We start from the raw sequence: 24,024 nt of genomic DNA, 5'->3' as shown, positions 1-24,024 counted from the left end.
GCTGGATAGCTGAATTAGGACATTCTGTGATGCCAGTACAGTGAAAAGAGAGACTTTTGAAAAGCTACTGATGACCAGACTGCATTGTCGTGCCGGAAGCCCGAACCAGTACAACAACTGCAACGTCACAAGTAAGGATTGAGGTAAAAAACATCCATAGTAACCATGGACAGAACAAATGCATCAGTCAAATCCGCAGACTCCCATACAAGTAGAGCTTCATGTAAAGTAACATTTGCAGCAGCCACAGCACGTGCTAAATCCCAAGCCGCACACACAAGAGCTGCCTATTCACAAACAGATGGAAAAAGCCCGTCTTGATGCAACACTCTTCGCCTTAGAAGAGGGAGATAGAGGCAAAAGCCGCCATGGCTGAAGCAGCAGTAATGGAGGCTGCAGCTGTAGACTTTGAAGATGAGTGCCGCAGTCGTGGACCAGAGTTATCGCCCAGGCAAAGTGCAGGACAGCGCACTGAGGAATATGTAGAGAGACACAGCCATCTCAGTGGCAGCTGGCGTTCACTCAAATATTTATACGACGCGCAAATGCCCCATAATCACAGCACATATGTATCTGTATGTGGAGATAAGGAAAGTCAACCCCCAACTCCTGATCACCATCAGCAATGTGACCACCTCACAGATGGTGACCCCAGTGCAGACGATGTTCTTGCGGATACACATATTTGCCCTGAGCCGCTGAGTAGCCAGCTACATACAGCCTTACCTGCTCAGGCTTCCCGGCGCGCCGACCACAGCCCACTCAGGTCAGGCTTACCTGCTCACACATCCAGGCACGCTGACCACAGCCCCTTCAGGTCAGGCTTACCTGTTCACACATCCGGGCACGCTGACCACAGCCCCCTCAGGTCAGGCTTACCTGCTCACACATCCAGGCAGGCACGCTGACCACAGCCCCTTCAGGTCAGGCTTACCTGCTCGCACATCCAGGCACGCTGACCACAGCCCCCTCAGGTCAGGCTTACCTGCTCGCACTTCCAGGCACGCTGACCACAGCCCCCTCAGGTCAGGCTTACCTGCTCACACATCCAGGCAGGCACGCTGACCACAGCCCCCTCAGGTCAGGCTTACCTGCTCGCACATCCAGGCATGCTGACCACAGCCCCCTCAGGTCAGGCTTACCTGCTCGCACATCCAGGCACGCTGACCACAGCCCCCTCAGGTCAGGCTTACCTGCTCGCACATCCAGGCACGCTGAACACAGCCCCCTCAGGTCAGGCTTACCTGCTCACACATCCAGGCATAACGACCACAGAACCAGGGCTGCACACTGCCCCAGTGACAGAGCCACATCTGACTTAGCGAGGTACCTAGCACAAAGTCAGCTAGTGTCATCAGGACTCACCAGGTTCGATGACAAGCCAGAAAACTACTTATCCTGGAAAGGCTCATTCATGAACACCATTGAGAGCCTAGGTCTTAGAGCAGGAGAAGAGATGGATTTATTAATTAGATGGCTAGGCCCAGAATCTGCAGAGCATGCACGCCACATTAGATCAGTGAACGTGAGAGATCAAGCAGCAGGATTATGGCTCGTATGGGAGAGGTTAGAGGAGATGTATGGCTCACCTGAAGCGATAGAGGGTGCTCTTTTCACAAAACTCGAACAATTCCCCAAAATATCACACAAGGAGCATCATAAACTTAGAGAGCTTTCTGATTTGCTGTTGGAGATTGAGTCTGCAAAGCATGAAGGATACTTACCTGGCCTATCCTATCTCGACACAGCAAGGGGTATAAACCCGATGGTGGAGAAACTGCCGTATGGGCTCCAGGACAAGTGGGTAATGGACGGCTCACGATACAAACAAGAATTCAGGGTCCCCTATCCTCCATTCCAATTCTTTTTAGAGTTTGTGCGCAGGCAAGCAAAGGCACGCAACGACCCAAGCTTTAGCCTCCCTCTCTCCAGTGCAGCAAACAGGAAAGATAAGTTTAGTGAAAGTCCGAGAAGACTGCAGGGATGTTCTACGCTTTGTCTGGCACAGAGATAATGACCTGAGTAAAGAGGTGGTGGACTACAGAATGAGGGTACATGTTTTTGGAAACAGTCCCTCTCCTGCTGTAGCCATCTATGGGTTACGAAGAGCTGCCCGCCAGGGAGAAAAACTGTATGGCACTGATGTGCGGCACCTCACTGATCGAGACTTCTATGTGGATGATGTCCTCAAGTCCATCTCCACCGTAGAGCAAGCAGTCGATCTTCTCAAAAGAACGCAGAAGATGCTGGCGGCCTCCAACCTCCGGCTCCACAAGGTAGCCTCCAACAAAGCCGAGGTGATGGATGCATTTCCAGTCGAAGATCGCGCCAAAGACCTCCAGGATCTCCTCAGCCTGAACTAACAGTTCCCAGGCTCGAACTGTGTGCAGCGGTCATGGCTGTTGAGATTGCAGAGGTAGTAAGTGAAGAAATAGACCTCCCACTCGACTCCACCATCTTTTACACAGACAGCAAGGTCGTCCTGGGCTACATGTGCAACCAGTCAAGGCGCTTCTACGTAAATAACCGAGTCCAGCGTATAAGGCAGTTTACCACGCCTGAACAATGGCACTATGTGCCAACAGATCAGAATCCTGCAGACCATGGCTCACGCTCTGTTCAAGCCTCAAGACTCCACAACACCTCATGGCTCACAGGCCCCTCGTTTCTCCTCAGCTCTAAGCCGCCACCTGAGCAGCACACAGAGTTTGACCTTCTTGAACCAGAAAAGGATGCAAAAATCCGCCCTGAAGTAAAAACCCTGTCCACGCACATCACTGAGGGCTTCCTTGACTCCAAGCGTTGGGAACGCTTCTCCACATGGAGATCACTGATCCGTGCTGTGGCCAGACTCAAACACGTAGCCTTCTGTTTTGCTAACCCACACAACGATGGAGACTGTGCTGGGTGGCACATTTGTAAGAAGGCCATCTCTGGTGGTAAGCTTGAAGAGGCAGAGAAGTTTGCCATCAGGAGTGTGCAGCATGAGGTCTATGCAGAGGAGTTCCGTCGCATCACTGCAAAATGTGACCTTTCCAAGCAAAGCCCACTTTGAATACCACCATTGACAGCAGTGGCCTGCTGCGAGTAGGTGGGCGTATCAGTCAGTCAGGCCTTGAATTAAAGGAAACAAACCCAATCATCTTACCTGGCAGTCATCATGTCACCACTCTTCTTGTACGACATCATCACGAGAGAGTGCTGCACCAGGGTAGGCACTTTACGGAGGGAGCTGTCAGAGAGAGCGGCCTGTGGATAATAGGAGCGAAGAGGTGCATTGGAAAGATATTAAACAAATGTGTGATTTGCAGACGGCTCAGAGGCAAGATTGAAGTGCAGCAAATGAGCGACCTGCCTGTAGATCGTCTTCAAGCAGACCCTCCCTTCTCACACGTGGGCATGGACATGTTCGGGCCATGGGAAGTGTCCACAAGGAGAACACGCGGAGGTCAGGCTAATAGTAAGAGATGGGCAATCCTGTTCACCTGTTTATGCACATAGGCTGTCCACATCGAAGTGGTCGAAGAGATGAGCTCTTCCAGCTTCATCAATGCCTTGAGGCGTTTCTTCGCGCTGCGCAGACCAGCCAAACAGTTACGCTCAGATTGTGGGACAAACTTCGTCGGTGCATGCAGAGAAATGGGCATCAGCACGGCAGAGCAGGATAAGGTCCAGAATTATCTGCAAGAACAAAGATGTTCATGGATCTTTAACCCGCCCCATTCATCCCACATGGGTGGAGTGTGGGAACGCATGATCGGTGTTGCACGGCGCATACTGGACAGCATGATGCTGCGTGCTGGACAAACACATCTTACACATGAGACACTTACTACCTTCCTGGCTGAGGTCACAGCCATAATTAATGCTCGTCCTTTGATACAAGTCTCGTCTGACCCTGAGCATCCTCACATTCTGTCATGCTCCATCTTGCTGACCCAGAAATCGTGCACATCCCTCCCACCTTTGGGCAGCTGCAGTCCAAGGGAGATCTTAAGGAATCAGTGGAAACGTGTTCAGCTGCTGGCCGACGAGTTCTGGAACAGGTGGCACAAGGAGTATCTTGGCACTTTGCAGTCGAGGCAGAAGTGGCAACACAAGAGGCCAGATCTCAAGCCAGGAGACGTAGTCCTTCTCAAGGAGAAACAGGCCAGAAGGAATGAGTGGCCTATGGGGGTCGTTGTTAAGACAGTCCCAAGCCAAGATGGACTGATAAGAAAGGCTGAAGTCAAAGTTGTTCAGCAAGGGTCAACAAAGAGCTATTAAAGACCTATTTCAGAACTAGTGTTCCTTCTATCCCCAGAGTAAGGTGTAATGCTAATGTGTTATGGTATCTCTAAAGATACCAGACGGGGAGTGTTCTGGCCTTTTGCCGGCAGTTCATATGTTAAAGTATGTAGGGACTTTTATTTTGTCTATTGTTTACACTCTGCACTCTAGCTGCAGGAAGTCTGAGAAAGAAGAAGAAGAAAGTTAGACAGCATGGTTAAAAGCAGCATGGAAGTTTGTTGTTGTGCTCCTCCTTCTGTGTAGCTGTTTGAAGGCATTCTCTGTAAGTAAATGAGATTAAGTTATGATATTTGTGACAAATTAAATTAAGAATAGCATTATGATTTCCAGCTAGCGTTACAGCTAACCAGTTTGTTGTCCTGCTAGTTTCCGATAGCTTTTATATTGATTGCACCTGAGCCAAAGCTTTTATCCATATTGCCATATATTTACTGGTGTATGTATCTGTATTTCAGTTTCACAATTTTCCATATAAAGAGTCATCTTCACCCTCGGTGTCCGGGACTTATTGTGTGGAGTTGTTTAGCTTGCTGGATAGCTGAATTAGGACATTCTGTGATGCCAGTACAATATTGTTTTTGTGTGTCGCTTTGGACAAAGGTGTCTGCCAAATCCCATAACCATAACCATATAAATCCTTCATTTTTGTGCAGCCCAACAGCAACAGGCCCACTCAGTGATGATTCAAAAATGATTTTTATAGGGTGGCCAGGTTTGTGAAAAGTAAAACAACATGTATTAAAGCTTTAAATTCAATATCAAATTATGCATTATTAAGAACCTAACTGTTTAATGTAAAGACTAATTGACATATGAAGTAGCAAATAACTTGAGTTTTTGTAAAACATCTGAAGCACATAACTTAGTAGATGCAATGTAAGAAATAACATATTTTCAAGTAGAATTCATGGGTTTCATCAGGTCCCTTTCCACAGGTGTATAAAATCAAGCACCTTAATTATCAATGCAGACTGCATGGTGCTTGATTAATACACCTGTGGAAAGGGACCTGATAAAACCCATGAATAGGCTAGTCATAGATATGCATGGATAGAACTACTTCATTACAATGGAATTGATTCTTGAGCCCAGTGACAAAGGACATAGCATACGTATCCAGAAAAGCCTCAAATCAATGGAAAACGCTTGTTTTGGCTAAGAAAACAATTGCACTTGAAGACGTTTCATGCTGACAAGCCCAACTATCACATCTCTGGTGGAGTGGCACTTGTGGTGGCCAACTGGATTCTAGGGGTGACCTGTGCCACCCTGTACCTATCTGGCTCTGCCTATAGGCCCAGTTAAATTATTAATTAATGTAACGTATAACACTTTATTTGGGCTACAACTTAATTTTATTTACTATTCGGCTAAACCCCCTTTATTTTACAGTGAGGTCTAAATGGGATTTGGCAATATGGGGAAATCCTTGAGGGATTTCACTTTATTTTTCATCTACATTTCACACAAGTGGTAAAGGCATTGATTGTGCATTGATGAGTGCTTTATGATCTTCATAACCCTTTACTAAGGAATATGGTTGTGGAAAATTAAGACATTTGCTATTAATGCAGTTGGTATTGATGCGTATCTATCTATGTATTTTTGATAACTACTTCCATATAAACGTTATTAGGCTAAACTAACTTCTTGTCCGTTGTAGCTTGCGCTGTTCCTGCACAATCCTGGCTCCGTAGCCTGGGACTCAAGTGGCGCGAGCGAGCCACAATTACAGCAAAACTTCGCCCCCACCTGCTTGACTTTTCTTGCGTGCAGACAGCAGCAGAAGGCACGTGGTGTTCATCACCATAACAGCAGCTTTGAGCGCACAGCTGCATTTGTACGCTGATTGCCCTGAACCAGAGCGGTAGAAGAGGACATCATTGGAGGAGGAGCTCCCGATTGTCTTAAATCAGCTCAGAAGTTGGAAAACAGTGGACAAAAGAGTAACTGTGGGGTCATGGTCTGGAGCGACATGGAATTTCAAGTCCTTCTGTTGATTGTGTTCCTCTGTTTGACTTCAGAAAGATGTGAGGGCAAAGTAAACCACAAACCATCAACATGCGGATATCCTCCATCGCAGTGGTGCCGAAGTTTGGAAATAGCTGTTGAGTGTGGGGTGAGCTGAATTTAACGAAACCCTCTGCGTTTCTCAGACGTAAAAACGCTAATGTATAATTTATTTCCCACCCTTACCCTTGTCTTGGAATTTGGTAATCTAATCTGCAGACAGCTGATTGCCTTTAAAATATAATTTGATGGGTTGTTTGTTTATTTTGTGGTGGGATAGGATAGCGGTCTACTACAGGCTTATCCTAATGGCAGTGTGATGGTTCCCTCCTTCAAATGGAGAGATAGCAAGGTTGAATGGATGATTTTTGGCCAGATCCTTCCCTCTCCTCTTTTATTTCGTGTGTATTAACCTATGTTGGCTTTCGTGTTTTGTTTGGATGAATACCCCCCCCTTGTGTGCTCCTTCATCATAGTGTCATGCTTTTGAGATTGGGAGCTGCAGGTTCCTAATTTGCAACAGGCATGTGATGTCCTCAGCTGGGGAACATCAGGGGAAACTTGTTAGGAGAGCAGACTCGTATCCTCTGTGCCCGCCTCTTGGAGACTCTGTTTTGTGTTCCAATTAGTATACTTCTGTACTTCCTGTAGAATGATCTGATATTGTATAAATAATTCACAGAGTAATCCACAATATTTGGCTTTATTGCAGAATTGTCAAATTAGAGGTTCAGTAATCAACCTGTCGGCTACCGGTGTATTGATACTCAGGCCCTAAAACTCATCAGTAGACTTTTAACACCTACAATGTATACACAACTAGTGCCATTACAATACCTAGTGTGAGTGCACAAGTGCACCTGCAGTCATATTAGGTATTCTAAGTACAGAAGTATGTGAATTGGAACAGTCTCTGCTTTTGACCCTGATCGCTCCCGTAAGATTAGACACGGGGGCCCTGATTTGTTTGGCGTGCAAAGTGTTAGCCTGGCGGGCCATCCTATATCATTGAAATGTATAGTCTGGAATCAAGCCATTCACCTCGCTTAATCCAAGGGGCGGGCAGAGAATTGTCTTTCAAACTGCCTAGGCATGCAATAGGCCAGCGCTACGACCATATCTGTATCCGGTGGGCAAAACTGCAAATACATCCTTCTTCGAAAGGAATGAATTAAGTGCATTGTGTTGCTCAACTTTCAAAGAAAAGCACAAGTCCAACTCCTCCAAAGTTGACGCCAACGCCGATTCAAACAACCGCTCTTCGTTCGCCATAGCCACCTTCCTTGTTGTTCACCGCCGCAGGACTGTCGTTATCCTGTTAAGCCCGCCTTAAGACTCTCTAACAAAATAGAGCGCTGTGATGTCTACGGCGTCAGCCAATAGAAATCCCTATGGTTTGGTACTAGACGTACAGGCTGAGCAAATTAATTTGCCGCTGCTAGGGTGCGTCTAGATTTCTAGGCTAATAATCATCATGTAAATCATAATGTTTTTTGTCTGAATGACTTCAAGGAACACCCAACATTTTGGGAAATTAACTTATTCGCTCTCTCCCCCAGAGTTAGATAAGATAGTATCGGACAGTACTTATGATGCATGTTTTTCAAATGCAAAATAATTTTGTCGTGTATTTTATTGGGTTGACGAAAATGGAAAATGGATCAAAATACTTCATAGGTTTGTATTTTCGTGGTTTAAAAATACGGCCAATTCATTAATCATTTTAATGTATCTGCGTTGCAAGTTTAGCCTTCCTTAAAGTATGCTCATGGAATGTACATGACTTCCACAATCCCATCAAACACAAGGAGATTTATCTTTTTGTGTCATCTTAAAAAAAAAAGAGAGATAGCTCTACTGCAGAGTCAGCTTATAGCCTCATACAGGTCTTAAAGCTGTTACACTGTTACGTTAGAATTAACTTTCTTCTTTGCTCGAGACATGTAGTCAGACTCATGTCAGTATACACCCCACATGATAGCCCACCACCCTACATAAAGGCATAAGGCCTCAATTAATAAACAAATATCAGGCCTACATTATCAAGAATATGATTTATAAACAGATACATTGCCTAATGCCTATAAAACTGTTATGGGGTCATTTGCAATAAATCATGTGGTTTTCCATATTAATGTTCATGTGTCTGTGCAGCGAGAGTAGCCTACTTGGGGTTTTATGCGGCTACTTCTGTTCAAGTAGCATTGATGAGACAGTCACGTTTTTTCCTACACGGTATTATATGGAGAGAAAACATTAGCCTTTGAGTATTTTAAGGGTAAGGCTATTTGCACCCCTGGTACAATTAGCAGTGTATGCTATTCGTACCCTGGTGCAATAAGAAGTGAATTCTATTCGTACCCCGGTGCACACAGGAATGAGTTCTATTAGTACCTCGTCTGGTACAAATATCAGTGTATGCTATTCGTACCCCTGTGCATTTAATCACACAATGTAATTTCTTTATTTATTTTTTTTTTTTTTTAAGTAACATGTTTTTGTTTTTTGTTACATAAGAGTGTGAATAGCTCAGCTGTGTAATAGACACTCTGAATAAGGTATGCTGTTTGCATCAATGTACAGTTAGAAGTGGATGCTATTCGTAGCCTGGTGTTTATAGTACTGCATGCTATTTACACCCTGGTGCAAGAACTAGCTGTTGCAATCAAAGCTTCTGTTTGAGAACCGATTTCTTGTTCAAATTGCGCGCCTTTTCTCTAGAGACGTTGGTACACATGCACACTCACTCTGCCAAAATGCATCACATGGGATTCGAACCTGGGTCTCCCGTATGCTAGCCCTTACCTATGACCACTGCACTATCTGCTTCCTCAGAGGTGTGGTTTGCAGGTAAACTTAGGCCTGAACGTCATATTCACGAAATTTCTGTTAGCTAACAAACTGACGGTTGTATGTGTTCACTGAACAAAGATTATGAAAATAAAACACAACTTTTCCATCTCGTATTTAATTTGAACAGATATTAGTGCTGAAACCGTTCAGAATTCTTCACTTTCTAATGACGAAAAAACGAATGTCGGCCATGTTTTTTGGGCACGCGAGCAACATGTTTTTGTTGTTATGTAACAGGAGGTGAATAGCCCAGTTGTGTGGCCAAGGCTATTGGTACCAGGGGTACGAATAGACACTCCGGTATTTTAATAGTCAGTTGTAAACAAAGAACTATTCTCATGTAACTCCTTTGTAAATGGACTGAAGTCCACTCTAAATATCTACGTTTACCGATTATGCTAACCGTTAGCATCTCTATGGGATTTCTCATATACATTAGCCATAAGCTAACGCATTAGTTTATATTCTGTAACTTGGAATGCTAGCCTACATGATTGCTCTTAAACAAAACATCGAAGAGTGTGTTTTCCAGTGGGTGGATGTTGTAGATGATCATGATGGGTGGTCTTGTAGATGATTATTATGATTGATGATTGACTGGTGTTGGCACAGATGATCATGTGATGAACGCTGTCTGCGGCAGGTTCAGAAGCAGTGTCTGGAGCTGAATGCCACGCAGCCCAACTCTGCAGCGCCCCCAGTGGAGGTGACCCTGTACTACGAGAGCCTGTGCCCTGGCTGCAGGGCCTTCATCACTCAACAGCTCTACCCCACCTGGACACTTCTCAAGGACATCATGAGGGTCAACCTGGTGCCCTACGGCAACGCCCAGGTACTGCGGGGCAGAGGCAGTGGGCGTGGCAGCATTGTTCTCTCATTCAGTGGGTTTGCCCTCCTAAATGTTTATAACGAACACCCTCAAAACTTTAGCAATAGTATAGTTTCAACTGGGTGGGTCTTTCTGATCAATATAAATGTCATGAATAAAAGATGGCACTCACAGTTATTTAATCTTTTGAATCGCGCTGTGGACGTTTTGGGCTTTCTGAATGTTTCCTGGTTGTCTCCGCAGGAGATGCAGAATGCAGTCATCTGCCAGCATGGGGAGCCGGAGTGTCATGCCAACCTGATTGAGGTGAGACTTGGCTGACGGTGGTGTTTGAGTCTAACATAATTTGTGTACTGTTCTCTTAATCCCTTTCCATAGTGTTTGTTTTAAATATTCCAGCGAAATGCCAATATCTCCAGTTCTATAACAAATAATTCTGCCTCTGGTTTGTGTCACAATGACTTTGGTTGGTTTGTTTGTTTTGTTGTCCTTGCCAGGCGTGTATCCTGCACATGGCCAGCCATGAGGCTTTCCATGTCATCAACTGCATGGAGGCCGCCTCCTCGGTCCTGCCTGCTACCCAGCCTGTGAGTGCTATATGACAGGACTGGACTAGGGTCTGTGAGGTGCCATCACGGGACTAGACTATGGCCTATGAGGACCGATCTAACTGGACCAGACTAGGTCCTATGAGGTGTCATCTGGACTAGACTAGGGTCTATGAGGTGTCATCTGGACTAGACTAGGGTCTATGAGGAACGATCTAACTGGACTAGACTAGGGCCTATGAGGACCAATCTAACTGGACTAGACTAGGGCCTAGTGGAGTAGGGCCTGTAGTCATCTGACTACACTGATCTCTCTCTCTCTCCCTCTACCTCCAGTGCTTGCAGCTGTTTGCACCATCCGTCAGGTGGGAGTCCATCTCTGCATGCGTCAGGGGTCCCCTTGGACACAGTCTGATCCACGAGAACGCTGCCAAGACCCGAGTGCTGAATCCGGCACACACACACGTGCCCTGGGTCACCTTCAATGGGGTAAGAGATCCACACAAGACCGTATCTGGTCCAGGGAGCACCTGGTTTGTTATTGCACATTCGCCAGCTCAGTCTGGCCTACATCTGGGATGGCTTCAAATCTGCAACCGGTCAAAGCATGATTTGTATTGGGAGCTGTCTGGTTATTAATATAATACATCCTTCTTATGTCTGACGAATAAGGAATCGCCACTCTTTTGTATACAGTGACGAACAGCCCTGAGTCTTTACTTCAGAGCCTAACATTCCCATGCTCAAACACACATGACTGACTTCACGCAATGCCTTCTGCTTACGTGGTGACCTTTCAACACTGTTGTAATGCAAACCATAACACATTATATGACAATTAAGAGGGAATGTTGGAAGTTACTGGACTATGGAATGTTTTTTGTGACAAAATTAAATAAATAAATGAAATATGACGTCAATATATGAAATAAATAATTAAACGTTGAAATAAATAAATAAAAGATTAAATAAATAAATAAACAGTTAAATAAATAAATAAAATGTGAAATAAATAGAAGATTAAATGTAAAAAACACTAGCTAGCTAGTGTAAGGAGCTAGCTACCAGCTCCTTTTGTCTGGCGAAGTCAAGTGGGAGCATGACGCTGTGAGTAGCGCGAGATCTGAGCATTTGAGGTGAGATCAAACATGGCGACGCACTGCTGACAACCAAAACAGTAGGCTAGAGCAACTTTTCCGATTTAAAACTTATTTCTCTTCTTCCCGGACCTAACAAATAAACGCTACATCAGTTGCCACACGCACTACAACTGGACTACATTCTGGAGAATTTAACGGACCTGGAAGATTTCATTGACCACCGCTATCACCAACTTCATTCAACCATGGACACAGAAACAAACAAACAACCTGATACAAAGAGGAGAAAGCGAGACTCTGCAACGGATACGGACGATCTGCACACCACCGAAGTTGAGGTTAGTGTTCTTGCAAGCATTAACAAAAAACTGGACATGTTGGTCACTATTCACGAGGAGCTAAACGATATGCGCAAAAGCCTGGAATTTGCCCACAACACTTGAACAGTCAAATCAGGACCTCAAAACTTCCGTCACAACTCTAACTCAGCAAATGCAAAAAGTCACCGTCGAAAACAAACAAATGAAGGAAACCATTCTTGACATTCAAACCCGCTCGATGCGTGACGATCTCATTTTCTCAGGAATTCCAGAAACGACACCCGACAATCCAGAACTATATATTCAAAACTTCATGCAAACTCAACTCAAAATACCAGCCGAAATTGCCAGTAACATCACTTTCCACCGAATTCACCGTCTCGGCAAAGTGCAGGAGGACAAAACCAGGCCCATCATCGTCAAATTCGAACACTAGCAGCACAAGGAACTTCTCAAAAGCAAAGGAAAACTACTCAAGAACACCAATTTCGGAATGAACGACCAATACCCACGGGAAATAAACGAACGAAGGAAAGCTCTCTACCCCATACTAAAGGAACAACGGAAAAACAACATACGTGCAGTCTTGGCAGTTGATAAACGGACAATTATTCAGAAGCCCAGAAATCACACCCTGGCTTTTCTGACCACACAATCATAATTACACCTCCTAGCTCTCAGAACTAGCTAGCCCTACAGGTTACTCTCCCTACGTGCTCACTCAGTTTTTTTTTATTTTTTATTTCTCTCTCTTTTTTTCTCTTGATTGCTTGCTTTTTTTTTTTTTTTTTAAATTGTCTCTTTTTGTCTGTCTTTGTCAATGTATGTAAAATCCCCTTGTTCAGTGTCTGTTTAGGCCTCTACTCCTCAGCACTCCTACCTCTCAGTTCCACCTCAAGGGAAAAGAATGGAAAACATGCTATGCAAGATATAACACACATGTATCCAACACTGATGTCCAAAAACACACACAACATATCCACTCAACTGAACCCCTCTATCTCTTCCTCTTCTCCCTCCCTCTCCCTTTATTTGTGCCATTGTAAATGTCCCCTAATCCAAATACACACACCAGCACACAATTCTGACATACCTGACATGCATTCATGCTTCCACTTAAATTGATATCATGGAATATACGTGGCTTCCGTAATCAATCCAAAAGACTTAAATTTTGTCAGATGATTGATTACTTAAGGGCTGACATTTGCTTCCTACAAGAAACACATCTAACAGCCACAGAAATACAGAATCTTAAATTTGGTCAATTTGATAAAATATACTCTTCAACATACAACAGCAAACAAAGAGGTGTCTCAATTCTAATTAACAAAAACATTCAGTTCTCACTAAACCAATCTATCACAGACCCAGAAGGAAGATTCATCATAATAAACGCAGTTTTCAACCATACAACATTTACACTGGCAAACATTTATGGCCCAAACAATGACGACCCATCTTTTTTTCACAACCTTTTCTCCACGCTATCCAATTCCAACAACCTCATCATAGCAGGAGACTTCAACACTGTCAGTAATCCCACAATTGACCACTCAAGCACCTCTGGCAACTCAAGAACTTGGCATTCCACTAACACAATAAAACAATATATGGAGGACTATGGCCTTAGCGACAGTTGGAGGTTGAGCAACCCCTCTCTAAGAGAAATATTCATATCACCAATGCTCCTCTAGAATTGATCTATTTATAGTCAGCAACTCACTAATACCCAAAATATCAGATAACACAATCCACTCAATAGTAATTAGCGATCATGCCCCTGTTTCCCTCTCTGTAAATACTCAGACATATACCAAAACTTCAACCACATGGCGATTCAACACATCACTGTTAGAAGACCCCGACTTTACTACCCTTATAAGGCGAGAGTGGCCATTCTTTCTGGAGATGAACAACTCTCCGGACTCCTCTCCCTCACTGCTATGGGAAACTGGGAAAGCCGTAATCAGAGGCAAAATCATTTCATACTCCTCATATAAGAAAAAACAGCAACAGCAATTGGAAAACACATTGGAACAAAACATCAAACATTTAACAAATGAAATATCCCACCACCCCAGTGAACCAAAACAAAAAGAATTAAAAAAACTCAGAACACAACTTGACTATCATACAGAAAAAAACACAATACCAAATGCAACAACTGAAATATAATGGTTTTCAATACAGCAATAAAGTAAACAGTAAATATTTGGCAAATCTACTCCAACACAAAAAAGAGAAATCAATCATCCCATCCATTTTGGACTCTGCAGGAAACATTAATCGAGACCCACAGGATATAAACAAAATTTTTCGGAACTTTTACATCAACCTCTCTTCCCCCACCCACCAACCAACACAACTGGAAATAGACACCTTTCTAGACAATGTGACTTAATTGACCCAAATTAACTAAAGAACAAACCAACACTCTAGACGCACCTCTTAGCCTCAACGAACTCACCGAAGCACTCAATAAAATTCCTAGCAACAAATCACCCGGGCCAGATGGACTCCCAGCCGAATTCTACAGACACTTTTGGGACATATTAGCACCACTATTCAACAGAGTAACTATAGAAATTAAATCCTCTTCCACTATACCCACACACATGAATACAGCAGCTATGACCTTATTGTTAAAACCAAACAAAGATCCATCTCAGCCCTCTAGCTACCGACCTCTGTCACTACTGAACACTGACTTGAAAATTATCACCAAAGCACTAGCCACCAGAATAGAAACAGTCACTCCCATACTCATTCATCCAGATCAGACAGGCTTCATTAAAAATACACGCCACAGACAACCTCTGCAGACTGTTCAACCTAATCAATATATCACAAGAATCACAACAGAAAACCATTATCATTTCACTTGATGCAGAAAAAGCTTTTGATAAGGTAAATTGGTCATTTTATTCAACACTCTCCACAGGTTTGGCTTCGGAGAGTCGTTCATCCACTGGATTAAAACATTATACACATCACCAAGGGCAACAATCACCACTAACGGAATCACTTCACAGAGTTTCACACTGCACCAGGGCACCAGACAGGGATGCCCACTCTCGCCTTCCCTCTTTGCCATCTTCAGTGAACCCCTTGCAGCCGCAATACGACAAAACCACATAATCAAAGGTATTCGGGCAGCAAACGTACAACACAAAATCAGTTTATATGCAGATGACTTCTTACTTTATACACAGAACCCACATGTGTCACTTAAAGAAACTTTCAATATCATCAATAGATTCTCTAGTGTTTCACATTACACCATCAACTGGAACAAATCAATCGTACTGCCCCTTTCCGATAATGCATGGGATTCTGGAGCTCAGGATACTTCCCCCCACTTTCAAACTGGCAACATCAAATACCTAGGGATTCATATTTCCCCCAGGCTGTCAGAGCTTTTTAGCCTCAACTACACTCCTCTCCTCAGGAAAATTAAAGAGGATTTCAAACGCTGGTCAAAACACCCACTCACACTCATCGGAAGAATAGCCGCCGTCAAAATGAAAATTCTCCCTCAGATTAACTACCTCTTCTCCATGATCCCCACTACTCCCACAGACAATTGGTTTAGAACTCTCAATTCATTAACAACGCAATTCTATTGGAAAGGAAAAAAACAGAATATCACTCTCAACACTGCAAAATAAAAAATCACATGGCGGCCTTGAGGCACCAAACTTCCATCACTACTTCCTGGCAAATCCGTTACAATACCTAGTTAAATGGATCAACATACAAAATCACAATTACCCATGGCTGGAACTAGAACAAAACCAATGTACAGATATCAGAATAGCAGACCTCCACTTCTACTCAGAATCAATCAAAAAATCCAACTTCTGCCAATGCATTACCATCAATTCAACTCTGACAGCCTGGTGGAAAACAAACCAAATCACAAAATCATCACTAGCACTAAACAGGTACACCCCACTCTGGCACAATCCAGTGTTCACATTACAGAATAAACCTTTTCACTTCTCCACATGGGCACAAAAAGGAATCTCACATCTTCACCACATGTTTGACAACCACCAATTCATGTCATTCGATACACTGACACAGAAATATGGGGTTGGGAGAGAACAATTCCTTCATTATCAACATCTTAAACTTAAAATTAAAGATAAAACAAGCCTCACCAACAACACATTACAACCATCTGAACTTGTAGAAAAAATTATGAAAATTAATAACTTCAAAAAATTAACCTCCCAGCTATATATACTGATCACAAACCTAAAAACAACAATAACACTCCCAATAACTAAGTGGGAAAATGACTTGGCGTTCTCTCCCAACCCTGATTATTGGGAACAAATCTGCAATAAGACATTTTCCATGACCACTAACACAAATTTACAGCTTATACAGTATAAAAGTCATTCATAGATCTCACATCACTCAAAGTAAAATGTTTAAAATGGGCTTAACCAACACAGATATTTGTTCACAATGCACTTTAGGTAGCACAGATGACTATCTGCACGCCATGTGGCTCTGTCAACCTGTCCACTCTTTTTGGGTCACAATCACTGAGGCACTATCTAAAATCCTGGACTCCAGAATCCCATCATCTCCAACACTCTGTCTTCTTAATGACATTTCTGAAATCCACATTACGCAACACTTCAAAAAACCCTTGCTCATCTCTCTAACTGTCGCTAAGAAAGTAGTCCTCCAAAACTGGAAATCAAAGAAATCGTGCCATATCAATCACTGGAAAAACTTAATCACAGAATATATTACAATAGAAAAACATCATGCACATAGAGAGAAGCAAATGTCAGCCTTTGAAAACATCTGGTCTCCCTTTCTATCATTTTTAAATTCAACAAAACCATAACCCCAAACTCTCCCCCCTTTTCCTTGCCCCCTTCTGTCTTTTATCTATCTGTCTATTTGTTTGATTGATTGATTTGTTTGATTTAATTAATCAATTGATTGATTAAACTTAATTTATTTTATTTAACCTTATTTCCTCCTTTTCCCCCCTACATTCACCACTTTACATATAGACATACACTAGCAACACCCAAACATAGCATGTTACCAAAGCCCTTTACCATGACCACTCACAGACCTTTCCATTCAATTACAAAAAAACTGAGTCCCATCCTGTCAGCTGTCATCGTCCTGTCCCTCTGCATGTCTATCTGTCTGTATGTTTGTCTGCGTGTCTGTCTGTCTGTCTGTCTGTCTGTCTGTCTGTCTGTCTGTCTGTCTGTCTGTCTGTCTGTCTGTCTTGTCTAAGTTACCTTATTGCGTTTCATGTGTTTTTATGTTTCAATTCACATGGTGAGGTAGGACAATTGTATTTGCACTTTGAAAAATATGTTACTTAAATAAAAATAAAGTTGTCCTCCGAAGAGGGGGGGGTGGTGGTGGGCAAAAAGAAAAAAATGTAAAAAACACATTGACATTTACATTTACATTCCATATGCACGGTCATGCAATGTGCCACGAAATAAATAAATACGTCAGTCACCCATCAAGGCGGGACCTAACCACTGATTGCTGCCTGAAGTGAAGTGATCCAGCTCGGAGTCAGACTGTACTGGCTTGCTACCTGTGAACCACACTGGACTAAGGAGTCCATAACTCACGAAACATACAACAACAACAACAAGGATTTCATTCTAAATTCATACTTTTGGGAAGATATCAGGTGTGAAAGCGTTCTGTCATTTGATGGGTCTGTTTGCTGTGTCTGAGGGTTGATAAGACATGCTATATGCACATCTAGAGCTAGCGCTAACAGTTAGCACAAGCGTTAGCTAGTTATCGACATCTACAGAAAGCGAACTTCTATCTAAGGCAAACGACTTTGCTATTGCTTCTATTTATAGTAGGGTGCCCAGACGTGCATATGGAATGTAAATGTCAATGTATATATGGTTTTTACATTTAATCTTTTATTTATTTAACTATTTATTTAATAATTTCTTTATTTCATTTATTTATTTCAACTTTTTTAATTATTTCATATTTCATTTATTGATTTCATATTTGATTTATTTATTTAATTTTGGCACAAAAAACATTCCATACTGGACAACAAGAAAAAACCTAAAAATGAAACTCAATGCTATTGTTACACTATACTAGTGTCCATTTTGCAAGTTTGTTTCATTGGATTGTCTTTTTAGGTGTACACAAATGAATGGGAAGACCAGGCCATGTCCTCTCTCTTTCATCTGGTCTGCAGTTTATACAAAGTAGGTTTTGAGTTTTTGCATACAGAAAGTCTAAACGGTAGTGGAAAAGCCACCTGTTTTTAACGTGTGTGTGTGTGTGTGTGTGTGTGTGTGTGTGTGTGTGTGTGTGTGTGTGTGTGTGTGTGTGTGTGTGTGTGTGTGTGTGTGTTTCAGGGAGGGAAGCCTCCTGCTTGTACGGGAGCCCTGCGGAAACTGGACAGAAGCTTTTGCTGACGGAATATCTCTGGACATGATGTGCCTTTCATATACTATTTTTACAATATAAACATCTCTTAGGACCATCCTTTGGGCCGTTGAGCATTTATAACCTCTCAAGATGACTGTCGTATATAAAACGATGAGTTCACTTTTCAGCTTCCTGTGAGAAACTCGCAGGAAGTAGTTATTTATAGAGTGATGTATACATTTACTTGAAATAAGTCAAACGAGAAGCCTTTTTTATTTTTATTTGACCTTGACCTTATCTACATAATCATGATTTTGTTCAAAGTTTACACAGTTTAACACATGGCAAGCGGCTGTACAATTATTTCTCTTTTATGTTAAATAAATCCCAAATACATAACCAACATTTTTTACAAATTTGTTTTGAATGCTGGGCTGTTTGTTATGATGTTTGTTATGGCTTGTGCCATAAAAAGACATTTGTGCTGTTTTTAAGTCACTATTCAGGAACTATAACCTAAGGAAGGAACCAGTTCTGTATGCATTATTGTAACAGATGGGCTAGGTTATTGGTAAAGTGGTTGAATAGCACGCTACACATGTGCACACGCATACATGGACACACACGACACGCACACAAACACCTAAACACACATACGGACACACACACCCTCACATACATACACCCACACATACAAACACACCTACATACACAAACACACACACAAAAAAACTAACTGACATGCAGGCACACACACAGAAGCACACATATACACAAAAACAACTACACACTCCATTACAAACACAAAAAAGGAACAAAGTAGGAAATGAACACAATTTGAAAAAATGTGCTGGACTGGGTGACAGTCATATTTTGTACCGCTCTGCGGCACATCTAGTTTTATAAACTGTTGATGTGAATGTTTATTGATGCCATTGGAAGTTGCTTTGGACGAATACATCTTCTAAATACAACATAAACTTGTCTTTGCCATGTAAGATATTGCTGTGCAAAGCAGGGATGGGCATTTTTTCCCCCTTTGCTGGTGGATTCAGATGTAATAGACAAATTTAAATTTATTTGGTGATTCATTTGCAGTAGTCACTGCTAAATTAAAAACAGCTGCTGGAATTCATTTCTGTGTGGGCCTGAGTTATAATATATGACATAATGTACTACATTTTCATTGTGTGAAATTGTGTACCAGCGCGCGTCGCGGTCAGGGGGAGGGGGGGGCTTTTTTGATATTGTGCACAGGGGTCCATATTTGTTTAATCCGTCCCTGGAGAAGGTGCAGAGACCACATATCAGAAGGCAATGCAGAAGAATGGCTATGAGTTCAATCACATGATCGGATGATGAAGTGACTAATTATGTCAGACGTGTGTGTGTGTGTGTGTGTGTATGTAGGTGTGTGTAGGAGTGCTGCTGACACAAAAATCTCAAGGGTGCCTTTCCTGGATACATTGTTGAGAAACCATCAATTGATCTTTTTTCAAACAGTACTCCCATTCCCACTCCTCTTAAATACCTATAAGATGACATTTTAAAGTCAAACTATAGGACCCCCTTTGTTAGGAAATATAAACTTGATGACTGACTCGGTGTCATAGCAAAAATATTTAAAACGAGAAACAATGGAGATAAACTAATCCAGCTATTCCACAAATCAAAAGACAGTATAAACAGATCTTTCTTTCGATCTTCAGTTAAGATTTGATTGAGCACCTGTAAACTAATTTTGGATGTGCATACCCTGCATGCATGAGAGCTTGGCTCTTCTTCACTGACAGCACATAACTTGGGATGGTACAGTTGATGATCACCTTTCTCATTCACATTTCTCTGATGTATAGCCTCAGTAGTGGTTGAAGAAGTACTTAAAATCAGTACTTTAGTAAAAAGTCAATATTTACTCTAGTAAAAGTAGAATGTACCACAATCATAACCCTACTTAAGTAAAAGTAAAGACGTACCTGCTTTTACATGTACTGCAATTAAAAGTACCTGCTTTTAAATGTAATAAATACCGATTTATTCTTTTAATGCATATATTCTAATAATAATGAAACAGTATGGGCAGCGGCATTTTAATTAAGCTAGTTTTAGGTTAATGTACTTATTATTTTTAGGCTAACCATCTAACAGACTATAAATGGTAAAGATTAGATTAGATTCAACTTTATTGTCATTGTGCATCACAAATGACTCATTTAAACTGTGAGTCCCACATGGCGCATACGTGGCCTTCTTATTTGTGTCCAACACTCTCCTCTGTACACCTGGGTGCTGTGAGTCCCACATGGCGCATACGTGGCCTTCTTATTTGTGTCCAACACTCTCCTCTGGACACCTGGGAGCTGTGAGTCCCACATGACGCATACGTGGCCTTCTTATTTGTGTCCAACACTCTCCTATGTACACCTGGGTGCTGTGAGTCCCACATGGCGCATACGTGGCCTTCTTATTTGTGTCCAACACTCTCCTCTGTACACCTGGGTGCTGTGAGTCCCACATGGCGCATACGTGGCCTTCTTATTTGTGTCCAACACTCTCCTCTGGACACCTGGGTGCTTCCCCTGCACGGTACTTCCATTGTCGTATGACTGCCCACGACAGTCCGAGATGTTCCGCTGAAGATTTTTGAGATGTTCAACAGTCCTTTGCCCGTTGTGTCCTGCACATCAATGAAACCCACAAAATGTTCCTCAATGGACACACCCACATCTTCTTCACAGTTTGCTATGCGCTTGATAACTGATAACTGTTGTGGCTACAGTCTGGTGTACAATCCATAATTACAGAAAAGTACTTTGCTCTCTTAATTAGAGATTGCATCTAATGTCTTCTGAGCAATGACTGAAAGGATCTCATTCTGCATGTGTTTACTGATATGATGGTCTCTGGTCTCCTGGCTTCCTCCTTACATGTTCAATCATAACAGCATCAAATTGGGCCATTAACTCTACCTGACCAAGGAAGTTGCCATTCCTGGGCGCGTAAAGGTGCTCTGCGTGGCCACGAAATGCTACATTTCATTCAGCCAAATGGCAGACAATGGCAAGCATGGCACATGTCCATCAGCTGCCGATTCACTGAATCAATTGTGGCATTTCAAGCCTTCTACAACAAGCCTTTGAAAAAAACACTGGTAGTTTATTTACAAGACGATTTATACAGACAGTACCTTAAGGAAGTTTACCGTTTGCAGCCATCTTGAATTTAGTCACGATAAGTCTCACTGATTCTGTAAGCGCCTTATTTGGCCACTCAATCAAATGCTCAAATAAAAGCCTGGTTGAAATACACCAAGTTCACAGAGCTCACTGCTGTATTGAGAGGACTAAGTTGCTACCCTAGTATAAGACTGTTCAGAACAGCATGGAAGTTATTGAGCCCGGGGTAATGAGCTGGTACAACAAGGCTGGACTGCGCGACTGTGCGAGTACAGATGGGCTCAGATTCCAGCTGTTCAAGCACACAGTTAAAGATGAACTGCGGGACCTGCCCCCAAGTCGGGATGCACTTCTACAGCATCTGCTGAGAAGTGCATTCCAGGCAAGATGGCTGTGGGGGAACAGCCTTCTACAACTCCCTTGTCCCCCGGTTGTTGGATGGGGATGGACTGCCGATGGGGAGGAACTCTTCATCAAGTGGAGCACAGTTTCCATAGGAGATACATTGTCTCGAGTAACAGGGGTGTGCAGCTGCAGACAGGCTGGACTGGGACAAAAAAATCGGCCCGGGCATTTTTGGCCCGAACGGCCCACTACAATCACACTCACTACTAATATGCAATCCTGGCAGTACCCTTGAATATGTTGAACTAAGTGCTGTGGAGCACTGCAAGTGAATAAGACTGTACTAACTCGCTCTTTCTAACTCTAATTGGTAGACCGAGGTGGCTGGTGCTGCTGATAATGATGATGACAATTGGGTCATTCCAAGTGAAAACAGCCAAAATCGGGGTATAATGTACATGGTACCTCTCAGATTTTGCTGAAAAGTGGTGAAAATATGCCTTATGTTACCAAACGAGGGAATCTGAAGTTTCAGGTCAATATCTCAAACGGTTTGCCCGTGGCATCCATTCGAATTTCGGGTGCCATGGCCGTAGTTGACACATTGGAATTTCACATTTCATCTTTTGCCATTTTTGGAAGCCCATAACGTCTGTTCTAATAGTGGTAGAAGATTCATGAAGTGTGTCAACAACATCCTCACATGGCCATCGGACCAAAGGCGGATGCCCTGTTGGGTGCCATTCAAACATATCATTTGTTGTGTCAGTGTGCCAGACATATACAGTATGGACGCAGTGTTCGCCAATTCAAACTTGACCAAAAGGACCATGACAAAATTATGCCACTGCTTCCACAATTTCTTGGATAATAGTTAAAGACACTATTCAATTCAATTTTCAATTAAATTTTATTTGGAGAGTGACAGCGGCAAGGAAAAACTCTTACACCATGTAACATTCTTGTTATTTAGTTCTTTAAAAGTTTGATGGCCGGTGTCTTTCATGGGGGATAAGGGGTTAATCCGTGACAGTCTCAGTATTTAATTGTTTGCCATCACTGAGCATAATACTAAGTTATTTCCACTATTTTCATGCTTTATCATCACTAAATTCTCCCTGATCTACATTCCAGACTTCTGGAAACAATGTCCAAAATGGTGCATTATGAAGAATAAAATTCATATTATGGAGCTTCATAGTCAAAAATGTTATTTCATTAAAAGAAAGAACAAATATGTATCTTTATCTGGTATAAATCCCATTAGGATCATCAAGTGCCCACATGGTCATTTGAGGGTCCAAATATGGGGTTCCAAAAGAGTCACCTCTGCCGGAGAGGGTTTTTGGACCCCTATAAAACCCCCGCCAGTGGTACCATACCCTTCAAATTCCTTTTGGCAAGAGCAAGGTTCCCACATATAACAAATAATCCTGTTTAGAATAAATATGATCATTACTTGTGGTGCAAAGGCCATCCAAAAAGTGAAAAATCACACATGACGTCAACATTTTTTAGGACTTTGGTGACCCACCTCTCACCCAAACAGTAAGTAATGTTGATTCTGCCTTCAGAATTGTGTAGTACAGGCTACAATGAACTACCACACCAGTTTCCAGCCTTCTACCACTATTAGAACAGACGTTATGTGCTTCCAAAAATGGCAAAAGATGAAATGTGAAATTTCAATGTGTCAATTACAGCCGTGGCACCCGAAATTCAAATGGACGCCACGGGCAAACCGTTTGAGATATTGAGAGGTGTCATGTACATGGGTGGCTGAGTTGGCGTGGAATGACCCAATTGCTGTGGCCACTCAATCAGTCAAATAGCACAGCATACGTCACTTTAGCATTGTTTTTATTGCTAACATTGCTCCTTAACATGGTCAAATTTCCAGCTGAACTCAACACATTAATATGACGTTTTTTTTTTTTTTTTAATAGATAGCTTTTGGCTGGGACCACCATCATTGGCTATCATATATTGAAAAAAATATTATTTGACCAAGGGTTCAAGGGATGGGTGAAAAATACAATATTTCAAGTCATCTTCATGCAAAAGGCAACTGAAAGATTTACATAAAGCACTGAAGACATGAATGTGGAATGGGCTCATGGAGCTCTACTGTGCTACAGTGTAGCA

The 24,024-nt window shown here is 42.5% G+C and overlaps 1 protein-coding gene across 1 annotated transcript; it reads left to right on the top strand.

Annotated features, from left to right (window-relative positions):
- Positions 1-5,333: 5,333 nt before the first annotated feature.
- Positions 5,334-18,774, top strand: LOC121678347 (gamma-interferon-inducible lysosomal thiol reductase). Its single transcript, XM_042057815.1, has 7 exons — positions 5,334-6,409; positions 9,797-9,985; positions 10,226-10,288; positions 10,480-10,569; positions 10,867-11,019; positions 18,124-18,192; positions 18,346-18,774. The coding sequence occupies exons 1-7, from the start codon at positions 6,251-6,253 to the stop codon at positions 18,403-18,405; spliced, it is 783 nt and encodes a 260-aa protein (XP_041913749.1). The 5' UTR covers positions 5,334-6,250; the 3' UTR covers positions 18,406-18,774.
- The last annotated feature ends 5,250 nt before the right edge of the window (positions 18,775-24,024 follow it).

Source organism: Alosa sapidissima, chromosome 12, assembly GCF_018492685.1.
Source record: "Alosa sapidissima isolate fAloSap1 chromosome 12, fAloSap1.pri, whole genome shotgun sequence".
NCBI classification, from domain to species: Eukaryota; Metazoa; Chordata; class Actinopteri; order Clupeiformes; family Clupeidae; genus Alosa; species Alosa sapidissima.
This window is presented reverse-complemented; position numbering and strand designations above follow the sequence as displayed.